The 20,919-nt window shown below is 37.4% G+C and overlaps 6 protein-coding genes across 6 annotated transcripts; all 6 read left to right on the forward strand.

The window, feature by feature from the left end:
• Nucleotides 1-212: 212 nt before the first annotated feature.
• On the forward strand, nucleotides 213-803 carry LOC139451962 (acanthoscurrin-1-like). The gene is made up of 2 exons (XM_071233245.1): nucleotides 213-540; nucleotides 787-803. The coding sequence occupies exons 1-2, from the start codon at nucleotides 213-215 to the stop codon at nucleotides 801-803; spliced, it is 345 nt and encodes a 114-aa protein (XP_071089346.1).
• A 3,396-nt stretch (nucleotides 804-4,199) lies between these two features.
• Nucleotides 4,200-4,790, forward strand: LOC139451963 (acanthoscurrin-1-like). Its single transcript, XM_071233246.1, has 2 exons — nucleotides 4,200-4,527; nucleotides 4,774-4,790. The coding sequence occupies exons 1-2, from the start codon at nucleotides 4,200-4,202 to the stop codon at nucleotides 4,788-4,790; spliced, it is 345 nt and encodes a 114-aa protein (XP_071089347.1).
• A 3,395-nt stretch (nucleotides 4,791-8,185) lies between these two features.
• LOC139451964 (acanthoscurrin-1-like) lies at nucleotides 8,186-8,777 on the forward strand. Its single transcript, XM_071233247.1, has 2 exons — nucleotides 8,186-8,513; nucleotides 8,761-8,777. Exons 1-2 carry the CDS (start codon nucleotides 8,186-8,188, stop codon nucleotides 8,775-8,777), a joined length of 345 nt encoding a protein of 114 aa, XP_071089348.1.
• A 3,395-nt stretch (nucleotides 8,778-12,172) lies between these two features.
• LOC139451965 (acanthoscurrin-1-like) lies at nucleotides 12,173-12,764 on the forward strand. Its single transcript, XM_071233248.1, has 2 exons — nucleotides 12,173-12,500; nucleotides 12,748-12,764. The coding sequence occupies exons 1-2, from the start codon at nucleotides 12,173-12,175 to the stop codon at nucleotides 12,762-12,764; spliced, it is 345 nt and encodes a 114-aa protein (XP_071089349.1).
• A 3,395-nt stretch (nucleotides 12,765-16,159) lies between these two features.
• LOC139451966 (acanthoscurrin-1-like) lies at nucleotides 16,160-16,751 on the forward strand. Its single transcript, XM_071233249.1, has 2 exons — nucleotides 16,160-16,487; nucleotides 16,735-16,751. The coding sequence occupies exons 1-2, from the start codon at nucleotides 16,160-16,162 to the stop codon at nucleotides 16,749-16,751; spliced, it is 345 nt and encodes a 114-aa protein (XP_071089350.1).
• A 3,396-nt stretch (nucleotides 16,752-20,147) lies between these two features.
• LOC139451967 (acanthoscurrin-1-like) lies at nucleotides 20,148-20,738 on the forward strand. Its single transcript, XM_071233250.1, has 2 exons — nucleotides 20,148-20,475; nucleotides 20,722-20,738. The coding sequence occupies exons 1-2, from the start codon at nucleotides 20,148-20,150 to the stop codon at nucleotides 20,736-20,738; spliced, it is 345 nt and encodes a 114-aa protein (XP_071089351.1).
• The last annotated feature ends 181 nt before the right edge of the window (nucleotides 20,739-20,919 follow it).

Here is a 20,919-nt window from a genome sequence, read left to right on the forward strand (position 1 = left end):
TTTCAATCTTTATGTTGAGCCAATTCATAAAAGTACAAATATGTAACATAAAACGTTCTTGTAGATTGGGAAATATATGAATGCAGGTGAAAGTAAAACTGATAACATAATTCACAATGAGTGGTGTGAACTGAATTTACCAGATGAGTAACGATAACATGCTATTTCCCTTTCTTGACAACGATTTTCACGTTACTCAATAGATACTCAAAATGATGAAGATAGTCGCCGCTCTTGTTGCCTGCCTGGCTGTTACCGCCTTTGCCGAGCCTACCGGTCTGTATGGTGGAATTGGCGGGTTGAAAGGAGGACTGGGCGGAATTGGCTACGGAATGGGTGGATTGTACGGAGGCCTTGGAGGTCTGTACGGAGGCCTTGGAGGTCTGTACGGAGGCATGGGAGGTCTATACGGAGGCGTGGGAGGTCTATACGGAGGCATGGGAGGTCTATACGGAGGCATGGGAGGTCTGTACGGAGGACTTGGAGGCTATGGTGGTCTCTACGGCGGAATTGGAGGATACGGAATGGGATTGGGAAAAGGTATTTCACAAAATATGATATCATTTGTTTATCGTATCCCACTTTCAGTCTCGTTTGCAAAATTATATAACTTACCTATGGGGTGTTTTTATTTACGCGACAAAGCTGATGACATTTACAAAACATCTTTAAAATTATTCTCTGCTTTCTCTAATATTTGGTTTAGCTTATCATGCAGCTAGTTTCAAGACTTCGTTGTGACTTATCCATATATCCCAACTTTATTCTACTATTTTTATGTTTCAGGTATCGGCTATTATTGAGTTATTATCACCTGCAGTGTGATGTTGGCTATCTATGTATATTCGCAAACCAATGGAATTGGTTCAATAAAATCTTGTCATATTTATTTACGCCTTGAAATTTGTTTGAGAACCTGAAAACTGAATTGAATGTTCACAATGGAAGAGGGATCTATGTTTCTCCATATTGTAAACTCTGGACATAGTACGTGTTGTAGACCAATATCCAAGCACTTAAATGATATTGCGTTTTACTTCAAGTTAAGATATCAACTACTGAAATGTGTATTAAGTTCCTGAGGAAACCGGACATGATGATAAGAGGAGGGATTTTATGCTTGATATATCTCCCACAAAATGTCACTTACCCGAGTTCATGTTTCAGGGGAATGTATCATTTGGGCTGCCACGAAAGGGTTTGATGGCCATTTGAAGTACCATAATATCTGGAATTGGCTGGCTGTATTTCAATTTGCATTTTAAAAACAAGCAGCGAAACAAATAAGCAGGAGTATCAATTTTGGTCAAAGCGTTCATTAACGGGATCAAGGGGTAGACAGTGTGCACTGTATTGAAATGCAAATGTGTGTGCTGGCCTTGAAAATGAGCGAAAGTTGTAGAAAGAATACAATCTACATGTTGTTATGGTGCTTTGTATAAATAATATCTGAGCTGCTGCAATGAAACAGCGAAAGCCATGGTAATGTAGAGCATCAAAACAAATGTTGCAAGATTCTTACTGCTTTGGTTAGAAGGGAATGCATACAGTTGGAATTTCCATGACAGTAACATATCTTTACAGTTTATCAATAACACAAACAAAACGATTGAATTCAAAAGTAACTATTAAATACGCTTGTCCGGGTGTAGCTTATCAAACTACAAATTATTTGTAATTTCCGTCAAACATGTACTTCTTGATTTGATGATGCAATTTAACATTTTGCATACTGCTTATGTAATTAATAGGAGAAGTATCTATATAGATATTTAGTTGTGTGTTTACTAACGACCTTCCCTGTAGGCGCTATTTGTAGAATACATATTGATTAAATCAGACCGCGAATTTTAAGATTCCGAACTGGATTGGTAGGATTGAAGATTACAATAAACAAACAAATAGCTAATATATCCCTTTTGTTGGATTACAACGCAAAAGTGACAATCATTTATCAATACAAAGGAGATAGCATTTGGTAACTGTAGAGAGTTATGTTTAGCTGAATAAATGGTCCAACTTTAAAGCTTGTCATAAGTCTTTATAACAACAACCAGACTGTAAAAACAAGTCGTTTGATCATGTCTATCTTTGAAAACACCTTTGTGTTATACTTTAAGAGCATTTTCTTCTGAAAACACACGTCTTTACTTTTAGATGTACGGTTTTTCTGGGAAACCCTTATACACTTACACATTGTCAAACTGATTTGCGCGTGTTTTATTCTTGGTATGAGTTTTGGTTTAAACACGCCTTAAAAGAACACAGTCATCACTGTCACTACTGCTTCATCATGTCAAGGGCATACTTAAAGGGTAGAGGCGATTTATATACTTTCTTCTTTCTTCTAATGTTTAGAACCAAAGACTCACCCGAAGATTAAAACATGTTAAAGTGAGTTATTTGCAACAGTGATTAAGTATATATGCAAATGTATGAATGGCTGAGACATTGTCAAAAGACAACATTCTCCCAATATGGCACACGATGGAACTGACGGAGGAGCTCATGAAACACCCAACAAATATATACAAATATAAACTATTCATTAACACCTGGTGACATCATTGATATTCAGTATATGTTTTAGTACAATCTTGCCTTTTACAACCAATGAAATCTGTTTCAGCAGATAATGGAGCCTGATTATTCTCTGGCGTTGACGATTTATGTAGTTAAAGGGTCATCATTGAATGATTATTATATCAATATTCAGGCGTTATCTATAGAAATTGAGATAACAAATTTAGTGATGCTCGTATTATTACAAATGCCTTGATAATGAAGTGTACAATTATCAAGATGATATGTTGAAAATAAGAGAATTCTCTCAAGAAACGCAGTTGCAAATAAAAGCCACATAACCCTTTTCAGAATCATTCGAAACCTCTGCTCGAAGCAAAGATCATTGTACGATTTCGACTTTAATGATCACACGCATGTGCGTATGAAAGACTACCAGTTAGTGATGATACCTGGCGGTTGCCAAAAAGTAAACGTATCCTGCCCCAACGGTTCCTCCGTCACAAACACATACAAAGACAAGTCAACAAAGACGAGAAAACAAGCTGTTGTTCATATGTCAATCATGTTTTCAGAAGACATTGGTGTACTTTAGGCTTTTTAACAGATATTACACGCATAAAAAGGTGTGGTGAGTATTGATAGTGACAGTCCTTTTGTGAGAAGAAACCAATATATGTACCTATCAGTCAGGAAATAAAGCTGTTGTAGTTTATTGTTATTGTACAGTAAGATAAATAAAATTCGGAGAGAATAATGTAGTATCTGGGGACTTCTGCAGTATATTCAGCAGAAGCTATTTTCTTGTGAGCAGGCTGCTGTATTACACGGAATCGGTTAGCATAGTTGACCCCGTGTGGTACAGTGCTACTGCTGTACTGTGGTGGGGCTGTACTAGTGTGTTGCGTCAGTTTTCTGGTCTCCTGTTATGTCGTATCACACAGATGCATTATAATGTATGATGTATGTTGCTCCCTCATCATACATATACTGGATACACACTTGTCAGACCGTTATCGAATATTTACTTGATATAGGTTAAACGTTGAGTATCGAGGACTGTTCGAATGCATTTAGACGATGCCAGAGAGAGTGTGTCTGTTTGCCACCTTTATATACGTTGTCTTGTACTTCCTTAATCGATGTTCATGTATACCAGCTCGCATGTGTACCCGTAGGGTGATAACCTCGGGCCCTTTGATGCGAAATGAATGCTTATTTTACACCATTTAACTGAGGTGCGTTACTTACCTGGAAGTGGCCAGCCCAAGGTAAATCAATCACGTATAATTCACAAATGGTATATATAAAGGATGGGGGAAACTGTTCCATCATCTCTTATTTTCACCTGCCGTTCAGACACAGATACGAGTCAAGACCAAACTGTAAGTACTATTTTAAGGTTTGCTTTTGATATATATGTATACTTTTAATGTTTGATTCATCTGCTGCCCATCAGGCTGTTTTCAATCTTTATGTTGAGCCAATTCATAAAAGTACAAATATGTAACATAAAACGTTCTTGTAGATTGGGAAATATATGAATGCAGGTGAAAGTAAAACTGATAACATAATTTACAATGAGTGGTGTGAACTGAATTTACCAGATGAGTACGGATAACATGCTATTTCCCTTTCTTGACAACGATTTTCACGTTACTCAATAGATACTCAAAATGATGAAGATAGTCGCCGCTCTTGTTGCCTGCCTGGCTGTTACCGCCTTTGCCGAGCCTACCGGTCTGTATGGTGGAATTGGCGGGTTGAAAGGAGGACTGGGCGGAATTGGCTACGGAATGGGTGGATTGTACGGAGGCCTTGGAGGTCTGTACGGAGGCTATGGAGGTCTGTACGGAGGCATGGGAGGTCTATACGGAGGCGTGGGAGGTCTATACGGAGGCATGGGAGGTCTATACGGAGGCATGGGAGGTCTGTACGGAGGACTTGGAGGCTATGGTGGTCTCTACGGCGGAATTGGAGGATACGGAATGGGATTGGGAAAAGGTATTTCACAAAATATGATATCATTTGTTTATCGTATCCCACTTTCAGTCTCGTTTGCAAAATTATATAACTTACCTATGTGGTATTATTATTTACGCGACAAAGCTGATGCCATTTACAAAACATCTTTAAAATTATTCTCTGCTTTCTCTAATATTTGGTTTAGCTTATCATGCAGCTAGTTTCAAGACTTCGTTGTGACTTATCCATATATCCCAACTTTATTCTACTATTTTTTTGTTTCAGGTATCGGCTATTATTGAGTTATTATCACCTGCAGTGTGATGCTGGCTATCTATGTATATTCGCAAACCAATGGAATTGGTTCAATAAAATCTTGTCATATTTATTTACGCCTTGAAATTTGTTTGAGAACCTGAAAACTGAATTGAATGTTCACAAAGGAAGAGTGATCTATGTTTCTCCATATTGTAAACTCTGGACATAGTACGTGTTGTAGACCAATATCCAAGCACTTAAATGATATTGCGTTTTACTTCAAGCTAAGATATCAACTACTGAAATGTGTATTAAGTTCCTGAGGAAACCGGACATGATGATAAGAGGAGGGATTTTATGCTTGATATATCTCCCACAAAATGTCACTTACCCGAGTTCATATTTCAGGGGAATGTATCATTTGGGCTGCCACGAAAGGGTTTGATGGCCATTTGAAGTACCATAATATCTGGAATTGGCTGGCTGTATTTCAATTTGCATTTTAAAAACAAGCAGCGAAACAAATAAGCAGGAGTATCAATTTTGGTCAAAGCGTTCATTAACGGGATCAAGGGGTAGACAGTGTGCACTGTATTGAAATGCAAATGTGTGTGCTGGCCTTGAAAATGAGCGAAAGTTGTAGAAAGAATACAATCTACATGTTGTTATGGTGCTTTGTATAAATAATATCTGAGCTGCTGCAATGAAACAGCGAAAGCCATGGTGATGTAGAGCATCAAAACAAATGTTGCAAGATTCTTACTGCTTTGGTTAGAAGGGAATGCATACAGTTGGAATTTCCATGACAGTAACATATCTTTACAGTTTATTAATAACACAAACAAAACGATTGAATTCAAAAGTAACTATTAAATACGCTTGTCCGGGTGTAGCTTATCAAACTACAAATTATTTGTAATTTCCGTCAAACATGTACTTCTTGGTTTGATGATGCAATTTAACATTTTGCATACTGCTTATGTAATTAATAGGAGAAGTATCTATATAGATATTTAGTTGTGTGTTTACTAACGACCTTCCCTGTAGGCGCTATTTGTAGAATACATATTGATTAAATCAGACCGCGAATTTTAAGATTCCGAACTGGATTGGTAGGATTGAAGATTACAATAAACAAACGAATAGCTAATATATCCCTTTTGTTTGATTACAACGCAAAAGTGACAATCATTTATCAATACAAAGGAGATAGCATTTGGTAACTGTAGAGAGTTATGTTTAGCTGAATAAATGGTCCAACTTTAAAGCTTGTCATAAGTCTTTATAACAACAACCAGACTGTAAAAACAAGTCGTTTGATCATGTCTATCTTTGAAAACACCTTTGTGTTATACTTTAAGAGCATTTTCTTCTGAAAACACACGTCTTTACTTTTAGATGTACGGTTTTTCTGGGAAACCCTTATACACTTACACATTGTCAAACTGATTTGCGCGTGTTTTATTCTTGGTATGAGTTTTGGTTTAAACACGCCTTAAAAGAACACAGTCATCACTATCACTACTGCTTCATCATGTCAAGGGCATACTTAAAGGGTAGAGGCGATTTATATACTTTCTTCTTTCTTCTAATGTTTAGAACCAAAGACTCACCCGAAGATTAAAACATGTTAAAGTGAGTTATTTGCAAGAGTGATTAAGTATATATGCAAATGTATGAATGGCTGAGACATTGTCAAAAGACAACATTCTCCCAATATGGCACACGATGGAACTGACGGAGGAGCTCATGAAACACCCAACAAATATATACAAATATAAACTATTCATTAACACCTGGTGACATCATTGATATTCAGTATATGTTTTAGTACAATCTTGCCTTTTACAACCAATGAAATCTGTTTCAGCAGATAATGGAGCCTGATTATTCTCCGGCGTTGACGATTTATGTAGTTAAAGGGTCATCATTGAATGATTATTATATCAATATTCAGGCGTTATCTATAGAAATTGAGATAACAAATTTAGTGATGCTCGTATTATTACAAATGCCTTGATAATGAAGTGTACAATTATCAAGATGATATGTTGAAAATAAGAGAGTTCTCTCAAGAAACGCAGTTGCAAATAAAAGCCACATAACCCTTTTCAGAATCATTCGAAACCTCTGCTCGAAGCAAAGACCATTGTACGATTTCGACTTTAATGATCACACGCATGTGCGTATGAAAGACTACCAGATAGTGATGATACCTGGCGGTTGCCAAAAAGTAAGCGTATCCTGCCCCAACGGTTCCTCCGTCACAAACACATACAAAGACAAGTCAACAAAGACGAGAAAACAAGCTGTTGTTCATATGTCAATCATGTTTTCAGAAGACATTGGTGTACTCTAGGCTTTTAACAGATAATACACGCATAAAAAGGTGTGGTGAGTATTCATAGTGACAGTCCCTTTGTGAGAAGAAACCAATATATGTACCTATCAGTCAGGAAATAAAGCTGTTGTAGTTTATTGTTATTGTACAGTAAGATAAATAAAATTCGGAGAGAATAATGTAGTATCTGGGGACTTCTTCAGTATATTCAGCAGAAGCTATTTTCTTGTGAGCAGGCTTCTGTATTACACGAAAACGGTTAGCATAGTTGACCCCGTGTGGTACAGTGCTACTGCTGTACTGTGGTGGGGCTGTACTAGTGTGTTGCGTCAGTTTTCTGGTCTCTTGTTATGTCGTATCACACAGATGCATTATAATGTATGATGTATGTTGCTCCCTCATCATACATATACTGGATACACACTTGTCAGACCGTTATCGAATATTTACTTGATATAGGTTAAACGTTGAGTATCGAGGACTGTTCGAATGCATTTAGACGATGCCAGAGAGAGTGTGTCTGTTTGCCACCTTTATATACGTTGTCTTGTACTTCCTTAATCGATGTTCATGTATACCAGCTCGCATGTGTACCCGTAGGGTGATAACCTCGGGCCCTTTGATGCGAAATGAATGCTTATTTTACACCATTAAACTGAGGTGCGTTACTTACCTGGAAGTGGCCAGCCCAAGGTAAATCAATCACGTATAATTCACAAATGGTATATATAAAGGATGGGGGAAACTGTTCCATCATTTCTTATTTTCACCTGCCGTTCAGACACAGATACGAGTCAAGACCAAACTGTAAGTACTATTTTAAGGTTTGCTTTTGATATATATGTATACTTTTAATGTTTGATTCATCTGCTGCCCATCAGGCTGTTTTCAATCTTTATGTTGAGCCAATTCATAAAAGTACAAATATGTAACATAAAACGTTCTTGTAGATTGGGAAATATATGAATGCAGGTGAAAGTAAAACTGATAACATAATTCACAATGAGTGGTGTGAACTGAATTTACCAGATGAGTAACGATAACATGCTATTTCCCTTTCTTGACAACGATTTTCACGTTACTCAATAGATACTCAAAATGATGAAGATAGTCGCCGCTCTTGTTGCCTGCCTGGCTGTTACCGCCTTTGCCGAGCCTACCGGTCTGTATGGTGGAATTGGCGGGTTGAAAGGAGGACTGGGCGGAATTGGCTACGGAATGGGTGGATTGTACGGAGGCCTTGGAGGTCTGTACGGAGGCTATGGAGGTCTGTACGGAGGCATGGGAGGTCTATACGGAGGCGTGGGAGGTCTATACGGAGGCATGGGAGGTCTATACGGAGGCATGGGAGGTCTGTACGGAGGACTTGGAGGCTATGGTGGTCTCTACGGCGGAATTGGAGGATACGGAATGGGATTGGGAAAAGGTATTTCACAAAATATGATATCATTTGTTTATCGTATCCCACTTTCAGTCTCGTTTGCAAAATTATATAACTTACCTATGGTGGTATTATTATTTACGCGACAAAGCTGATGCCATTTACAAAACATCTTTAAAATTATTCTCTGCTTTCTCTAATATTTGGTTTAGCTTATCATGCAGCTAGTTTCAAGACTTCGTTGTGACTTATCCATATATCCCAACTTTATTCTACTATTTTTTTGTTTCAGGTATCGGCTATTATTGATTTTTTATCACCTGCAGTGTGATGTTGGCTATCTATGTATATTCGCAAACCAATGGAATTGGTTCAATAAAATCTTGTCATATTTATTTACGCCTTGAAATTTGTTTGAGAACCTGAAAACTGAATTGAATGTTCACAATGGAAGAATGATCTATGTTTCTCCATATTGTAAACTCTGGACATAGTACGTGTTGTAGACCAATATCCAAGCACTTAAATGATATTGCGTTTTACTTCAAGTTAAGATATCAACTACTGAAATGTGTATTAAGTTCCTGAGGAAACCGGACATGATGATAAGAGGAGGGATTTTATGCTTGATATATCTCCCACAAAATGTCACTTACCCGAGTTCATGTTTCAGGGGAATGTATCATTTGGGCTGCCACGAAAGGGTTTGATGGCCATTTGAAGTACCATAATATCTGGAATTGGCTGGCTGTATTTCAATTTGCATTTTAAAAACAAGCAGCGAAACAAATAAGCAGGAGTATCAATTTTGGTCAAAGCGTTCATTAACGGGATCAAGGGGTAGACAGTGTGCACTGTATTGAAATGCAAATGTGTGTGCTGGCCTTGAAAATGAGCGAAAGTTGTAGAAAGAATACAATCTACATGTTGTTATGGTGCTTTGTATAAATAATATCTGAGCTGCTGCAATGAAACAGCGAAAGCCATGGTGATGTAGAGCATCAAAACAAATGTTGCAAGATTCTTACTGCTTTGGTTAGAAGGGAATGCATACAGTTGGAATTTCCATGACAGTAACATATCTTTACAGTTTATTAATAACACAAACAAAACTATTGAATTCAAAAGTAACTATTAAATACGCTTGTCCGGGTGTAGCTTATCAAACTACAAATTATTTGTAATTTCCATCAAACATGTACTTCTTGGTTTGATGATGCAATTTAACATTTTGCATACTGCTTATGTAATTAATAGGAGAAGTATCTATATAGATATTTAGTTGTGTGTTTACTAACGACCTTCCCTGTAGGCGCTATTTGTAGAATACATATTGATTAAATCAGACCGCGAATTTTAAGATTCCGAACTGGATTGGTAGGATTGAAGATTACAATAAACAAACGAATAGCTAATATATCCCTTTTGTTTGATTACAACGCAAAAGTGACAATCATTTATCAATACAAAGGAGATAGCATTTGGTAACTGTAGAGAGTTATGTTTAGCTGAATAAATGGTCCAACTTTAAAGCTTGTCATAAGTCTTTATAACAACAACCAGACTGTAAAAACAAGTCGTTTGATCATGTCTATCTTTGAAAACACCTTTGTGTTATACTTTAAGAGCATTTTCTTCTGAAAACACACGTCTTTACTTTTAGATGTACGTTTTTTCTGGGAAACCCTTATACACTTACACATTGTCAAACTGATTTGGGCGTGTTTTATTCTTGGTATGAGTTTTGGTTTAAACACGCCTTAAAAGAACACAGTCATCACTATCACTACTGCTTCATCATGTCAAGGGCATACTTAAAGGGTAGAGGCGATTTATATACTTTCTTCTTTCTTCTAATGTTTAGAACCAAAGACTCACCCGAAGATTAAAACATGTTAAAGTGAGTTATTTGCAACAGTGATTAAGTATATATGCAAATGTATGAATGGCTGAGACATTGTCAAAAGACAACATTCTCCCAAAATGGCACACGATGGAACTGACGGAGGAGCTCATGAAACACCCAACAAATATATACAAATATAAACTATTCATTAACACCTGGTGACATCATTGATATTCAGTATATGTTTTAGTACAATCTTGCCTTTTACAACCAATGAAATCTGTTTCAGCAGATAATGGAGCCTGATTATTCTCCGGCGTTGACGATTTATGTAGTTAAAGGGTCATCATTGAATGATTATTATATCAATATTCAGGCGTTATCTATAGAAATTGAGATAACAAATTTAGTGATGCTCGTATTATTACAAATGCCTTGATAATGAAGTGTACAATTATCAAGATGATATGTTGAAAATAAGAGAGTTCTCTCAAGAAACGCAGTTGCAAATAAAAGCCACATAACCCTTTTCAGAATCATTCGAAACCTCTGCTCGAAGCAAAGACCATTGTACGATTTCGACTTTAATGATCACACGCATGTGCGTATGAAAGACTACCAGATAGTGATGATACCTGGCGGTTGCCAAAAAGTAAGCGTATCCTGCCCCAACGGTTCCTCCGTCACAAACACATACAAAGACAAGTCAACAAAGACGAGAAAACAAGCTGTTGTTCATATGTCAATCATGTTTTCAGAAGACATTGGTGTACTCTAGGCTTTTAACAGATAATACACGCATAAAAAGGTGTGGTGAGTATTCATAGTGACAGTCCCTTTGTGAGAAGAAACCAATATATGTACCTATCAGTCAGGAAATAAAGCTGTTGTAGTTTATTGTTATTGTACAGTAAGATAAATAAAATTCGGAGAGAATAATGTAGTATCTGGGGACTTCTGCAGTATATTCAGCAGAAGCTATTTTCTTGTGAGCAGGCTTCTGTATTACACGAAAACGGTTAGCATAGTTGACCCCGTGTGGTACAGTGCTACTGCTGTACTGTGGTGGGGCTGTACTAGTGTGTTGCGTCAGTTTTCTGGTCTCTTGTTATGTCGTATCACACAGATGCATTATAATGTATGATGTATGTTGCTCCCTCATCATACATATACTGGATACACACTTGTCAGACCGTTATCGAATATTTACTTGATATAGGTTAAACGTTGAGTATCGAGGACTGTTCGAATGCATTTAGACGATGCCAGAGAGAGTGTGTCTGTTTGCCACCTTTATATACGTTGTCTTGTACTTCCTTAATCGATGTTCATGTATACCAGCTCGCATGTGTACCCGTAGGGTGATAACCTCGGGCCCTTTGATGCGAAATGAATGCTTATTTTACACCATTAAACTGAGGTGCGTTACTTACCTGGAAGTGGCCAGCCCAAGGTAAATCAATCACGTATAATTCACAAATGGTATATATAAAGGATGGGGGAAACTGTTCCATCATCTCTTATTTTCACCTGCCGTTCAGACACAGATACGAGTCAAGACCAAACTGTAAGTACTATTTTAAGGTTTGCTTTTGATATATATGTATACTTTTAATGTTTGATTCATCTGCTGCCCATCTGGCTGTTTTCAATCTTTATGTTGAGCCAATTCATAAAAGTACAAATATGTAACATAAAACGTTCTTGTAGATTGGGAAATATATGAATGCAGGTGAAAGTAAAACTGATAACATAATTCACAATGAGTGGTGTGAACTGAATTTACCAGATGAGTAACGATAACATGCTATTTCCCTTTCTTGACAACGATTTTCACGTTACTCAATAGATACTCAAAATGATGAAGATAGTCGCCGCTCTTGTTGCCTGCCTGGCTGTTACCGCCTTTGCCGAGCCTACCGGTCTGTATGGTGGAATTGGCGGGTTGAAAGGAGGACTGGGCGGAATTGGCTACGGAATGGGTGGATTGTACGGAGGCCTTGGAGGTCTGTACGGAGGCTATGGAGGTCTGTACGGAGGCATGGGAGGTCTATACGGAGGCGTGGGAGGTCTATACGGAGGCATGGGAGGTCTATACGGAGGCATGGGAGGTCTGTACGGAGGACTTGGAGGCTATGGTGGTCTCTACGGCGGAATTGGAGGATACGGAATGGGATTGGGAAAAGGTATTTCACAAAATATGATATCATTTGTTTATCGTATCCCACTTTCAGTCTCGTTTGCAAAATTATATAACTTACCTATGGTGGTATTATTATTTACGCGACAAAGCTGATGACATTTACAAAACATCTTTAAAATTATTCTCTGCTTTCTCTAATATTTGGTTTAGCTTATCATGCAGCTAGTTTCAAGACTTCGTTGTGACTTATCCATATATCCCAACTTTATTCTACTATTTTTTTGTTTCAGGTATCGGCTATTATTGATTTTTTATCACCTGCAGTGTGATGTTGGCTATCTATGTATATTCGCAAACCAATGGAATTGGTTCAATAAAATCTTGTCATATTTATTTACGCCTTGAAATTTGTTTGAGAACCTGAAAACTGAATTGAATGTTCACAATGGAAGAATGATCTATGTTTCTCCATATTGTAAACTCTGGACATAGTACGTGTTGTAGACCAATATCCAAGCACTTAAATGATATTGCGTTTTACTTCAAGTTAAGATATCAACTACTGAAATGTGTATTAAGTTCCTGAGGAAACCGGACATGATGATAAGAGGAGGGATTTTATGCTTGATATATCTCCCACAAAATGTCACTTACCCGAGTTCATGTTTCAGGGGAATGTATCATTTGGGCTGCCACGAAAGGGTTTGATGGCCATTTGAAGTACCATAATATCTGGAATTGGCTGGCTGTATTTCAATTTGCATTTTAAAAACAAGCAGCGAAACAAATAAGCAGGAGTATCAATTTTGGTCAAAGCGTTCATTAACGGGATCAAGGGGTAGACAGTGTGCACTGTATTGAAATGCAAATGTGTGTGCTGGCCTTGAAAATGAGCGAAAGTTGTAGAAAGAATACAATCTACATGTTGTTATGGTGCTTTGTATAAATAATATCTGAGCTGCTGCAATGAAACAGCGAAAGCCATGGTGATGTAGAGCATCAAAACAAATGTTGCAAGATTCTTACTGCTTTGGTTAGAAGGGAATGCATACAGTTGGAATTTCCATGACAGTAACATATCTTTACAGTTTATTAATAACACAAACAAAACTATTGAATTCAAAAGTAACTATTAAATACGCTTGTCCGGGTGTAGCTTATCAAACTACAAATTATTTGTAATTTCCATCAAACATGTACTTCTTGGTTTGATGATGCAATTTAACATTTTGCATACTGCTTATGTAATTAATAGGAGAAGTATCTATATAGATATTTAGTTGTGTGTTTACTAACGACCTTCCCTGTAGGCGCTATTTGTAGAATACATATTGATTAAATCAGACCGCGAATTTTAAGATTCCGAACTGGATTGGTAGGATTGAAGATTACAATAAACAAACGAATAGCTAATATATCCCTTTTGTTTGATTACAACGCAAAAGTGACAATCATTTATCAATACAAAGGAGATAGCATTTGGTAACTGTAGAGAGTTATGTTTAGCTGAATAAATGGTCCAACTTTAAAGCTTGTCATAAGTCTTTATAACAACAACCAGACTGTAAAAACAAGTCGTTTGATCATGTCTATCTTTGAAAACACCTTTGTGTTATACTTTAAGAGCATTTTCTTCTGAAAACACACGTCTTTACTTTTAGATGTACGTTTTTTCTGGGAAACCCTTATACACTTACACATTGTCAAACTGATTTGGGCGTGTTTTATTCTTGGTATGAGTTTTGGTTTAAACACGCCTTAAAAGAACACAGTCATCACTATCACTACTGCTTCATCATGTCAAGGGCATACTTAAAGGGTAGAGGCGATTTATATACTTTCTTCTTTCTTCTAATGTTTAGAACCAAAGACTCACCCGAAGATTAAAACATGTTAAAGTGAGTTATTTGCAACAGTGATTAAGTATATATGCAAATGTATGAATGGCTGAGACATTGTCAAAAGACAACATTCTCCCAAAATGGCACACGATGGAACTGACGGAGGAGCTCATGAAACACCCAACAAATATATACAAATATAAACTATTCATTAACACCTGGTGACATCATTGATATTCAGTATATGTTTTAGTACAATCTTGCCTTTTACAACCAATGAAATCTGTTTCAGCAGATAATGGAGCCTGATTATTCTCCGGCGTTGACGATTTATGTAGTTAAAGGGTCATCATTGAATGATTATTATATCAATATTCAGGCGTTATCTATAGAAATTGAGATAACAAATTTAGTGATGCTCGTATTATTACAAATGCCTTGATAATGAAGTGTACAACTATCAAGATGATATGTTGAAAATAAGAGAGTTCTCTCAAGAAACGCAGTTGCAAATAAAAGCCACATAACCCTTTTCAGAATCATTCGAAACCTCTGCTCGAAGCAAAGACCATTGTACGATTTCGACTTTAATGATCACACGCATGTGCGTATGAAAGACTACCAGATAGTGATGATACCTGGCGGTTGCCAAAAAGTAAGCGTATCCTGCCCCAACGGTTCCTCCGTCACAAACACATACAAAGACAAGTCAACAAAGACGAGAAAACAAGCTGTTGTTCATATGTCAATCATGTTTTCAGAAGACATTGGTGTACTCTAGGCTTTTAACAGATAATACACGCATAAAAAGGTGTGGTGAGTATTCATAGTGACAGTCCCTTTGTGAGAAGAAACCAATATATGTACCTATCAGTCAGGAAATAAAGCTGTTGTAGTTTATTGTTATTGTACAGTAAGATAAATAAAATTCGGAGAGAATAATGTAGTATCTGGGGACTTCTGCAGTATATTCAGCAGAAGCTATTTTCTTGTGAGCAGGCTTCTGTATTACACGAAAACGGTTAGCATAGTTGACCCCGTGTGGTACAGTGCTACTGCTGTACTGTGGTGGGGCTGTACTAGTGTGTTGCGTCAGTTTTCTGGTCTCTTGTTATGTCGTATCACACAGATGCATTATAATGTATGATGTATGTTGCTCCCTCATCATACATATACTGGATACACACTTGTCAGACCGTTATCGAATATTTACTTGATATAGGTTAAACGTTGAGTATCGAGGACTGTTCGAATGCATTTAGACGATGCCAGAGAGAGTGTGTCTGTTTGCCACCTTTATATACGTTGTCTTGTACTTCCTTAATCGATGTTCATGTATACCAGCTCGCATGTGTACCCGTAGGGTGATAACCTCGGGCCCTTTGATGCGAAATGAATGCTTATTTTACACCATTAAACTGAGGTGCGTTACTTACCTGGAAGTGGCCAGCCCAAGGTAAATCAATCACGTATAATTCACAAATGGTATATATAAAGGATGGGGGAAACTGTTCCATCATCTCTTATTTTCACCTGCCGTTCAGACACAGATACGAGTCAAGACCAAACTGTAAGTACTATTTTAAGGTTTGCTTTTGATATATATGTATACTTTTAATGTTTGATTCATCTGCTGCCCATCTGGCTGTTTTCAATCTTTATGTTGAGCCAATTCATAAAAGTACAAATATGTAACATAAAACGTTCTTGTAGATTGGGAAATATATGAATGCAGGTGAAAGTAAAACTGATAACATAATTCACAATGAGTGGTGTGAACTGAATTTACCAGATGAGTAACGATAACATGCTATTTCCCTTTCTTGACAACGATTTTCACGTTACTCAATAGATACTCAAAATGATGAAGATAGTCGCCGCTCTTGTTGCCTGCCTGGCTGTTACCGCCTTTGCCGAGCCTACCGGTCTGTATGGTGGAATTGGCGGGTTGAAAGGAGGACTGGGCGGAATTGGCTACGGAATGGGTGGATTGTACGGAGGCCTTGGAGGTCTGTACGGAGGCTATGGAGGTCTGTACGGAGGCATGGGAGGTCTATACGGAGGCGTGGGAGGTCTATACGGAGGCATGGGAGGTCTATACGGAGGCATGGGAGGTCTGTACGGAGGACTTGGAGGCTATGGTGGTCTCTACGGCGGAATTGGAGGATACGGAATGGGATTGGGAAAAGGTATTTCACAAAATATGATATCATTTGTTTATCGTATCCCACTTTCAGTCTCGTTTGCAAAATTATATAACTTACCTATGGTGGTATTATTATTTACGCGACAAAGCTGATGACATTTACAAAACATCTTTAAAATTATTCTCTGCTTTCTCTAATATTTGGTTTAGCTTATCATGCAGCTAGTTTCAAGACTTCGTTGTGACTTATCCATATATCCCAACTTTATTCTACTATTTTTTTGTTTCAGGTATCGGCTATTATTGATTTTTTATCACCTGCAGTGTGATGTTGGCTATCTATGTATATTCGCAAACCAATGGAATTGGTTCAATAAAATCTTGTCATATTTATTTACGCCTTGAAATTTGTTTGAGAACCTGAAAACTGAATTGAATGTTCACAATGGAAGAATGATCTATGTTTCTCCATATTGTAAACTCTGGACATAGTACGTGTTGTAGACCAATATCCAAGCACTTAAATGATATTGCGTTTTACTTCAAGTTAAGATATCAACTACTGAAATGTGTATTAAGTTCCTGAGGAAACCGGACATGATGATAAGAGGAGGGATTTTATGCTTGATATATCTCCCACAAAATGTCACTTACCCGAGTTCATGTTTCAGGGGAATGTATCATTTGGGCTGCCACGAAAGGGTTTGATGGCCATTTGAAGTACCATAATATCTGGAATTGGCTGGCTGTATTTCAATTTGCATTTTAAAAACAAGCAGCGAAACAAATAAGCAGGAGTATCAATTTTGGTCAAAGCGTTCATTAACGGGATCAAGGGGTAGACAGTGTGCACTGTATTGAAATGCAAATGTGTGTGCTGGCCTTGAAAATGAGCGAAAGTTGTAGAAAGAATACAATCTACATGTTGTTATGGTGCTTTGTATAAATAATATCTGAGCTGCTGCAATGAAACAGCGAAAGCCATGGTGATGTAGAGCATCAAAACAAATGTTGCAAGATTCTTACTGCTTTGGTTAGAAGGGAATGCATACAGTTGGAATTTCCATGACAGTAACATATCTTTACAGTTTATTAATAACACAAACAAAACTATTGAATTCAAAAGTAACTATTAAATACGCTTGTCCGGGTGTAGCTTATCAAACTACAAATTATTTGTAATTTCCATCAAACATGTACTTCTTGGTTTGATGATGCAATTTAACATTTTGCATACTGCTTATGTAATTAATAGGAGAAGTATCTATATAGATATTTAGTTGTGTGTTTACTAACGACCTTCCCTGTAGGCGCTATTTGTAGAATACATATTGATTAAATCAGACCGCGAATTTTAAGATTCCGAACTGGATTGGTAGGATTGAAGATTACAATAAACAAACGAATAGCTAATATATCCCTTTTGTTTGATTACAACGCAAAAGTGACAATCATTTATCAATACAAAGGAGATAGCATTTGGTAACTGTAGAGAGTTATGTTTAGCTGAATAAATGGTCCAACTTTAAAGCTTGTCATAAGTCTTTATAACAACAACCAGACTGTAAAAACAAGTCGTTTGATCATGTCTATCTTTGAAAACACCTTTGTGTTATACTTTAAGAGCATTTTCTTCTGAAAACACACGTCTTTACTTTTAGATGTACGTTTTTTCTGGGAAACCCTTATACACTTACACATTGTCAAACTGATTTGGGCGTGTTTTATTCTTGGTATGAGTTTTGGTTTAAACACGCCTTAAAAGAACACAGTCATCACTATCACTACTGCTTCATCATGTCAAGGGCATACTTAAAGGGTAGAGGCGATTTATATACTTTCTTCTTTCTTCTAATGTTTAGAACCAAAGACTCACCCGAAGATTAAAACATGTTAAAGTGAGTTATTTGCAACAGTGATTAAGTATATATGCAAATGTATGAATGGCTGAGACATTGTCAAAAGACAACATTCTCCCAAAATGGCACACGATGGAACTGACGGAGGAGCTCATGAAACACCCAACAAATATATACAAATATAAACTATTCATTAACACCTGGTGACATCATTGATATTCAGTATATGTTTTAGTACAATCTTGCCTTTTACAACCAATGAAATCTGTTTCAGCAGATAATGGAGCCTGATTTTTCTCTGGCCTTGACGATTTATGTAGTTAAAGGGTCATCATTGAATGATTATTATATCAATATTCAGGCGTTATCTATAGAAATTGAGATAACAAATTTAGTGATGCTCGTATTATTACAAATGCCTTGATAATGAAGTGTACAATTATCAAGATGATATGTTGAAAATAAGAGAGTTCTCTCAAGAAACGCAGTTGCAAATAAAAGCCACATAACCCTTTTCAGAATCATTCGAAACCTCTGCTCGAAGCAAAGACCATTGTACGATTTCGACTTTAATGATCACACGCATGTGCGTATGAAAGACTACCAGATAGTGATGATACCTGGCGGTTGCCAAAAAGTAAGCGTATCCTGCCCCAACGGTTCCTCCGTCACAAACACATACAGAGACAAGTCAACAAAGACGAGAAAACAAGCTGTTGTTCATATGTCAATCATGTTTTCAGAAGACATTGGTGTACTTTAGGCTTTTAACAGATAGTACACGCATAAAAAGGTGTGGTGAGTATTCATAGTGACAGTCCCTTTGTGAGAAGAAACCAATATATGTACCTGTCAGTCAGGAAATAAAGCTGTTGTAGTTTATTGTTATTGTACAGTAAGATAAATAAAATTCGGAGAGAATAATGTAGTATCTGGGGACTTCTGCAGTATATTCAGCAGAAGCTATTTTCTTGTGAGCAGGCTGCTGTATTACACGAAAACGGTTAGCATAGTTGACCCCGTGTGGTACAGTGCTACTGCTGTACTGTGGTGGGGCTGTACTAGTGTGTTGCGTCAGTTTTCTGGTCTCTTGTTATGTCGTATCACACAGATGCATTATAATGTATGATGTATGTTGCTCCCTCATCATATATTTACTGGATACACCCTTGTCAGACCGTTATCGAATATTTACTTGATATAGGTTAAACGTTGAGTATCGAGGACTGTTTGAAATGCAGTTAGACGATGCCAGAGAGAGTGTGTCTGTTTGCCACCTTTATATACGTTGTCTTGTACTTCCTTAATCGATGTTCATGTATACCAGCTCGCATGTGTACCCGTAGGGTGATATACTCGGGCCCTTTGATGCGAAATGAATGCTTACTTTACACCATTAAACTGAGGTGCGTTACTTACCTGGAAGTGGCCAGCCCAAGGTAAATCAATCACGTATAATTCACAAATGGTATATATAAAGGATGGGGGAAACTGTTCCATCATCTCTTATTTTTACCTGCCGTTGAGACAGATACGAGTCAAGACCAAACTGTAAGTACTATTTAAAGGTTTGCTTGTGATATATATATGTATACTTTTAATGTTTGATTCATCTGCTGAGCATCTGGCTGTTTTCAATCTTTATGTTGAGCCAATTCATAAAAGTACGAATATGTAACATAAAACGTTCTTGTAGATTGGGAAATATATGAATGCAGGTGAAAGTAAAACTGATAACATAATTCACAATGAGTGGTGTGAACTGAATTTACCAGATGAGTAACGATAACATGCTATTTCCCTTTCTTGACAACGATTTTCACGTTACTCAATAGATACTCAAAATGATGAAGATAGTCGCCGCTCTTGTTGCCTGCCTGGCTGTTACCGCCTTTGCCGAGCCTACCGGTCTGTATGGTGGAATTGGCGGGTTGAAAGGAGGACTGGGCGGAATTGGCTACGGAATGGGTGGATTGTACGGAGGCCTTGGAGGTCTGTACGGAGGCTATGGAGGTCTGTACGGAGGCATGGGAGGTCTATACGGAGGCGTGGGAGGTCTATACGGAGGCATGGGAGGTCTATACGGAGGCATGGGAGGTCTGTACGGAGGACTTGGAGGCTATGCTGGTCTCTACGGCGGAATTGGAGGATACGGAATGGGATTGGGAAAAGGTATTTCACAAAATATGATATCATTTGTTTATCGTATCCCACTTTCAGTCTCATTTGCAAAATTATATAATTTACCTATGTGGTATTATTATTTACGCGACAAAGCTGATGACATTTACAAAATATCTTTAAAATTATTCTCTGCTTTCTCTAATATTTGGTTTAGCTTATCATGCAGCTAGTTTCAAGATTTCGTTGTGACTTATCAATATATCCCAACTTTATTCTACTATTTTTTTGTTTCAGGTATCGGCTATTATTGAGTTATTATCACCTGCAGTGTGATGCTGGCTATCTATGTATATTCGCAAACCAATGGAATTGGTTCAATAAAATCTTGTCATATTTATTTACGCCTTGAAATTTGTTTGAGAACCTGAAAACTGAATTGAATGTTCACAATGGAAGAGTGATCTATGTTTCTCCATATTGTAAACTCTGGAC

The sequence above is a fragment of the Haliotis cracherodii genome, unplaced genomic scaffold (genome assembly GCF_022045235.1).
Source record: "Haliotis cracherodii isolate W230 unplaced genomic scaffold, xgHalCrac1.p SCAF_9, whole genome shotgun sequence".
NCBI classification, from domain to species: Eukaryota; Metazoa; Mollusca; class Gastropoda; order Lepetellida; family Haliotidae; genus Haliotis; species Haliotis cracherodii.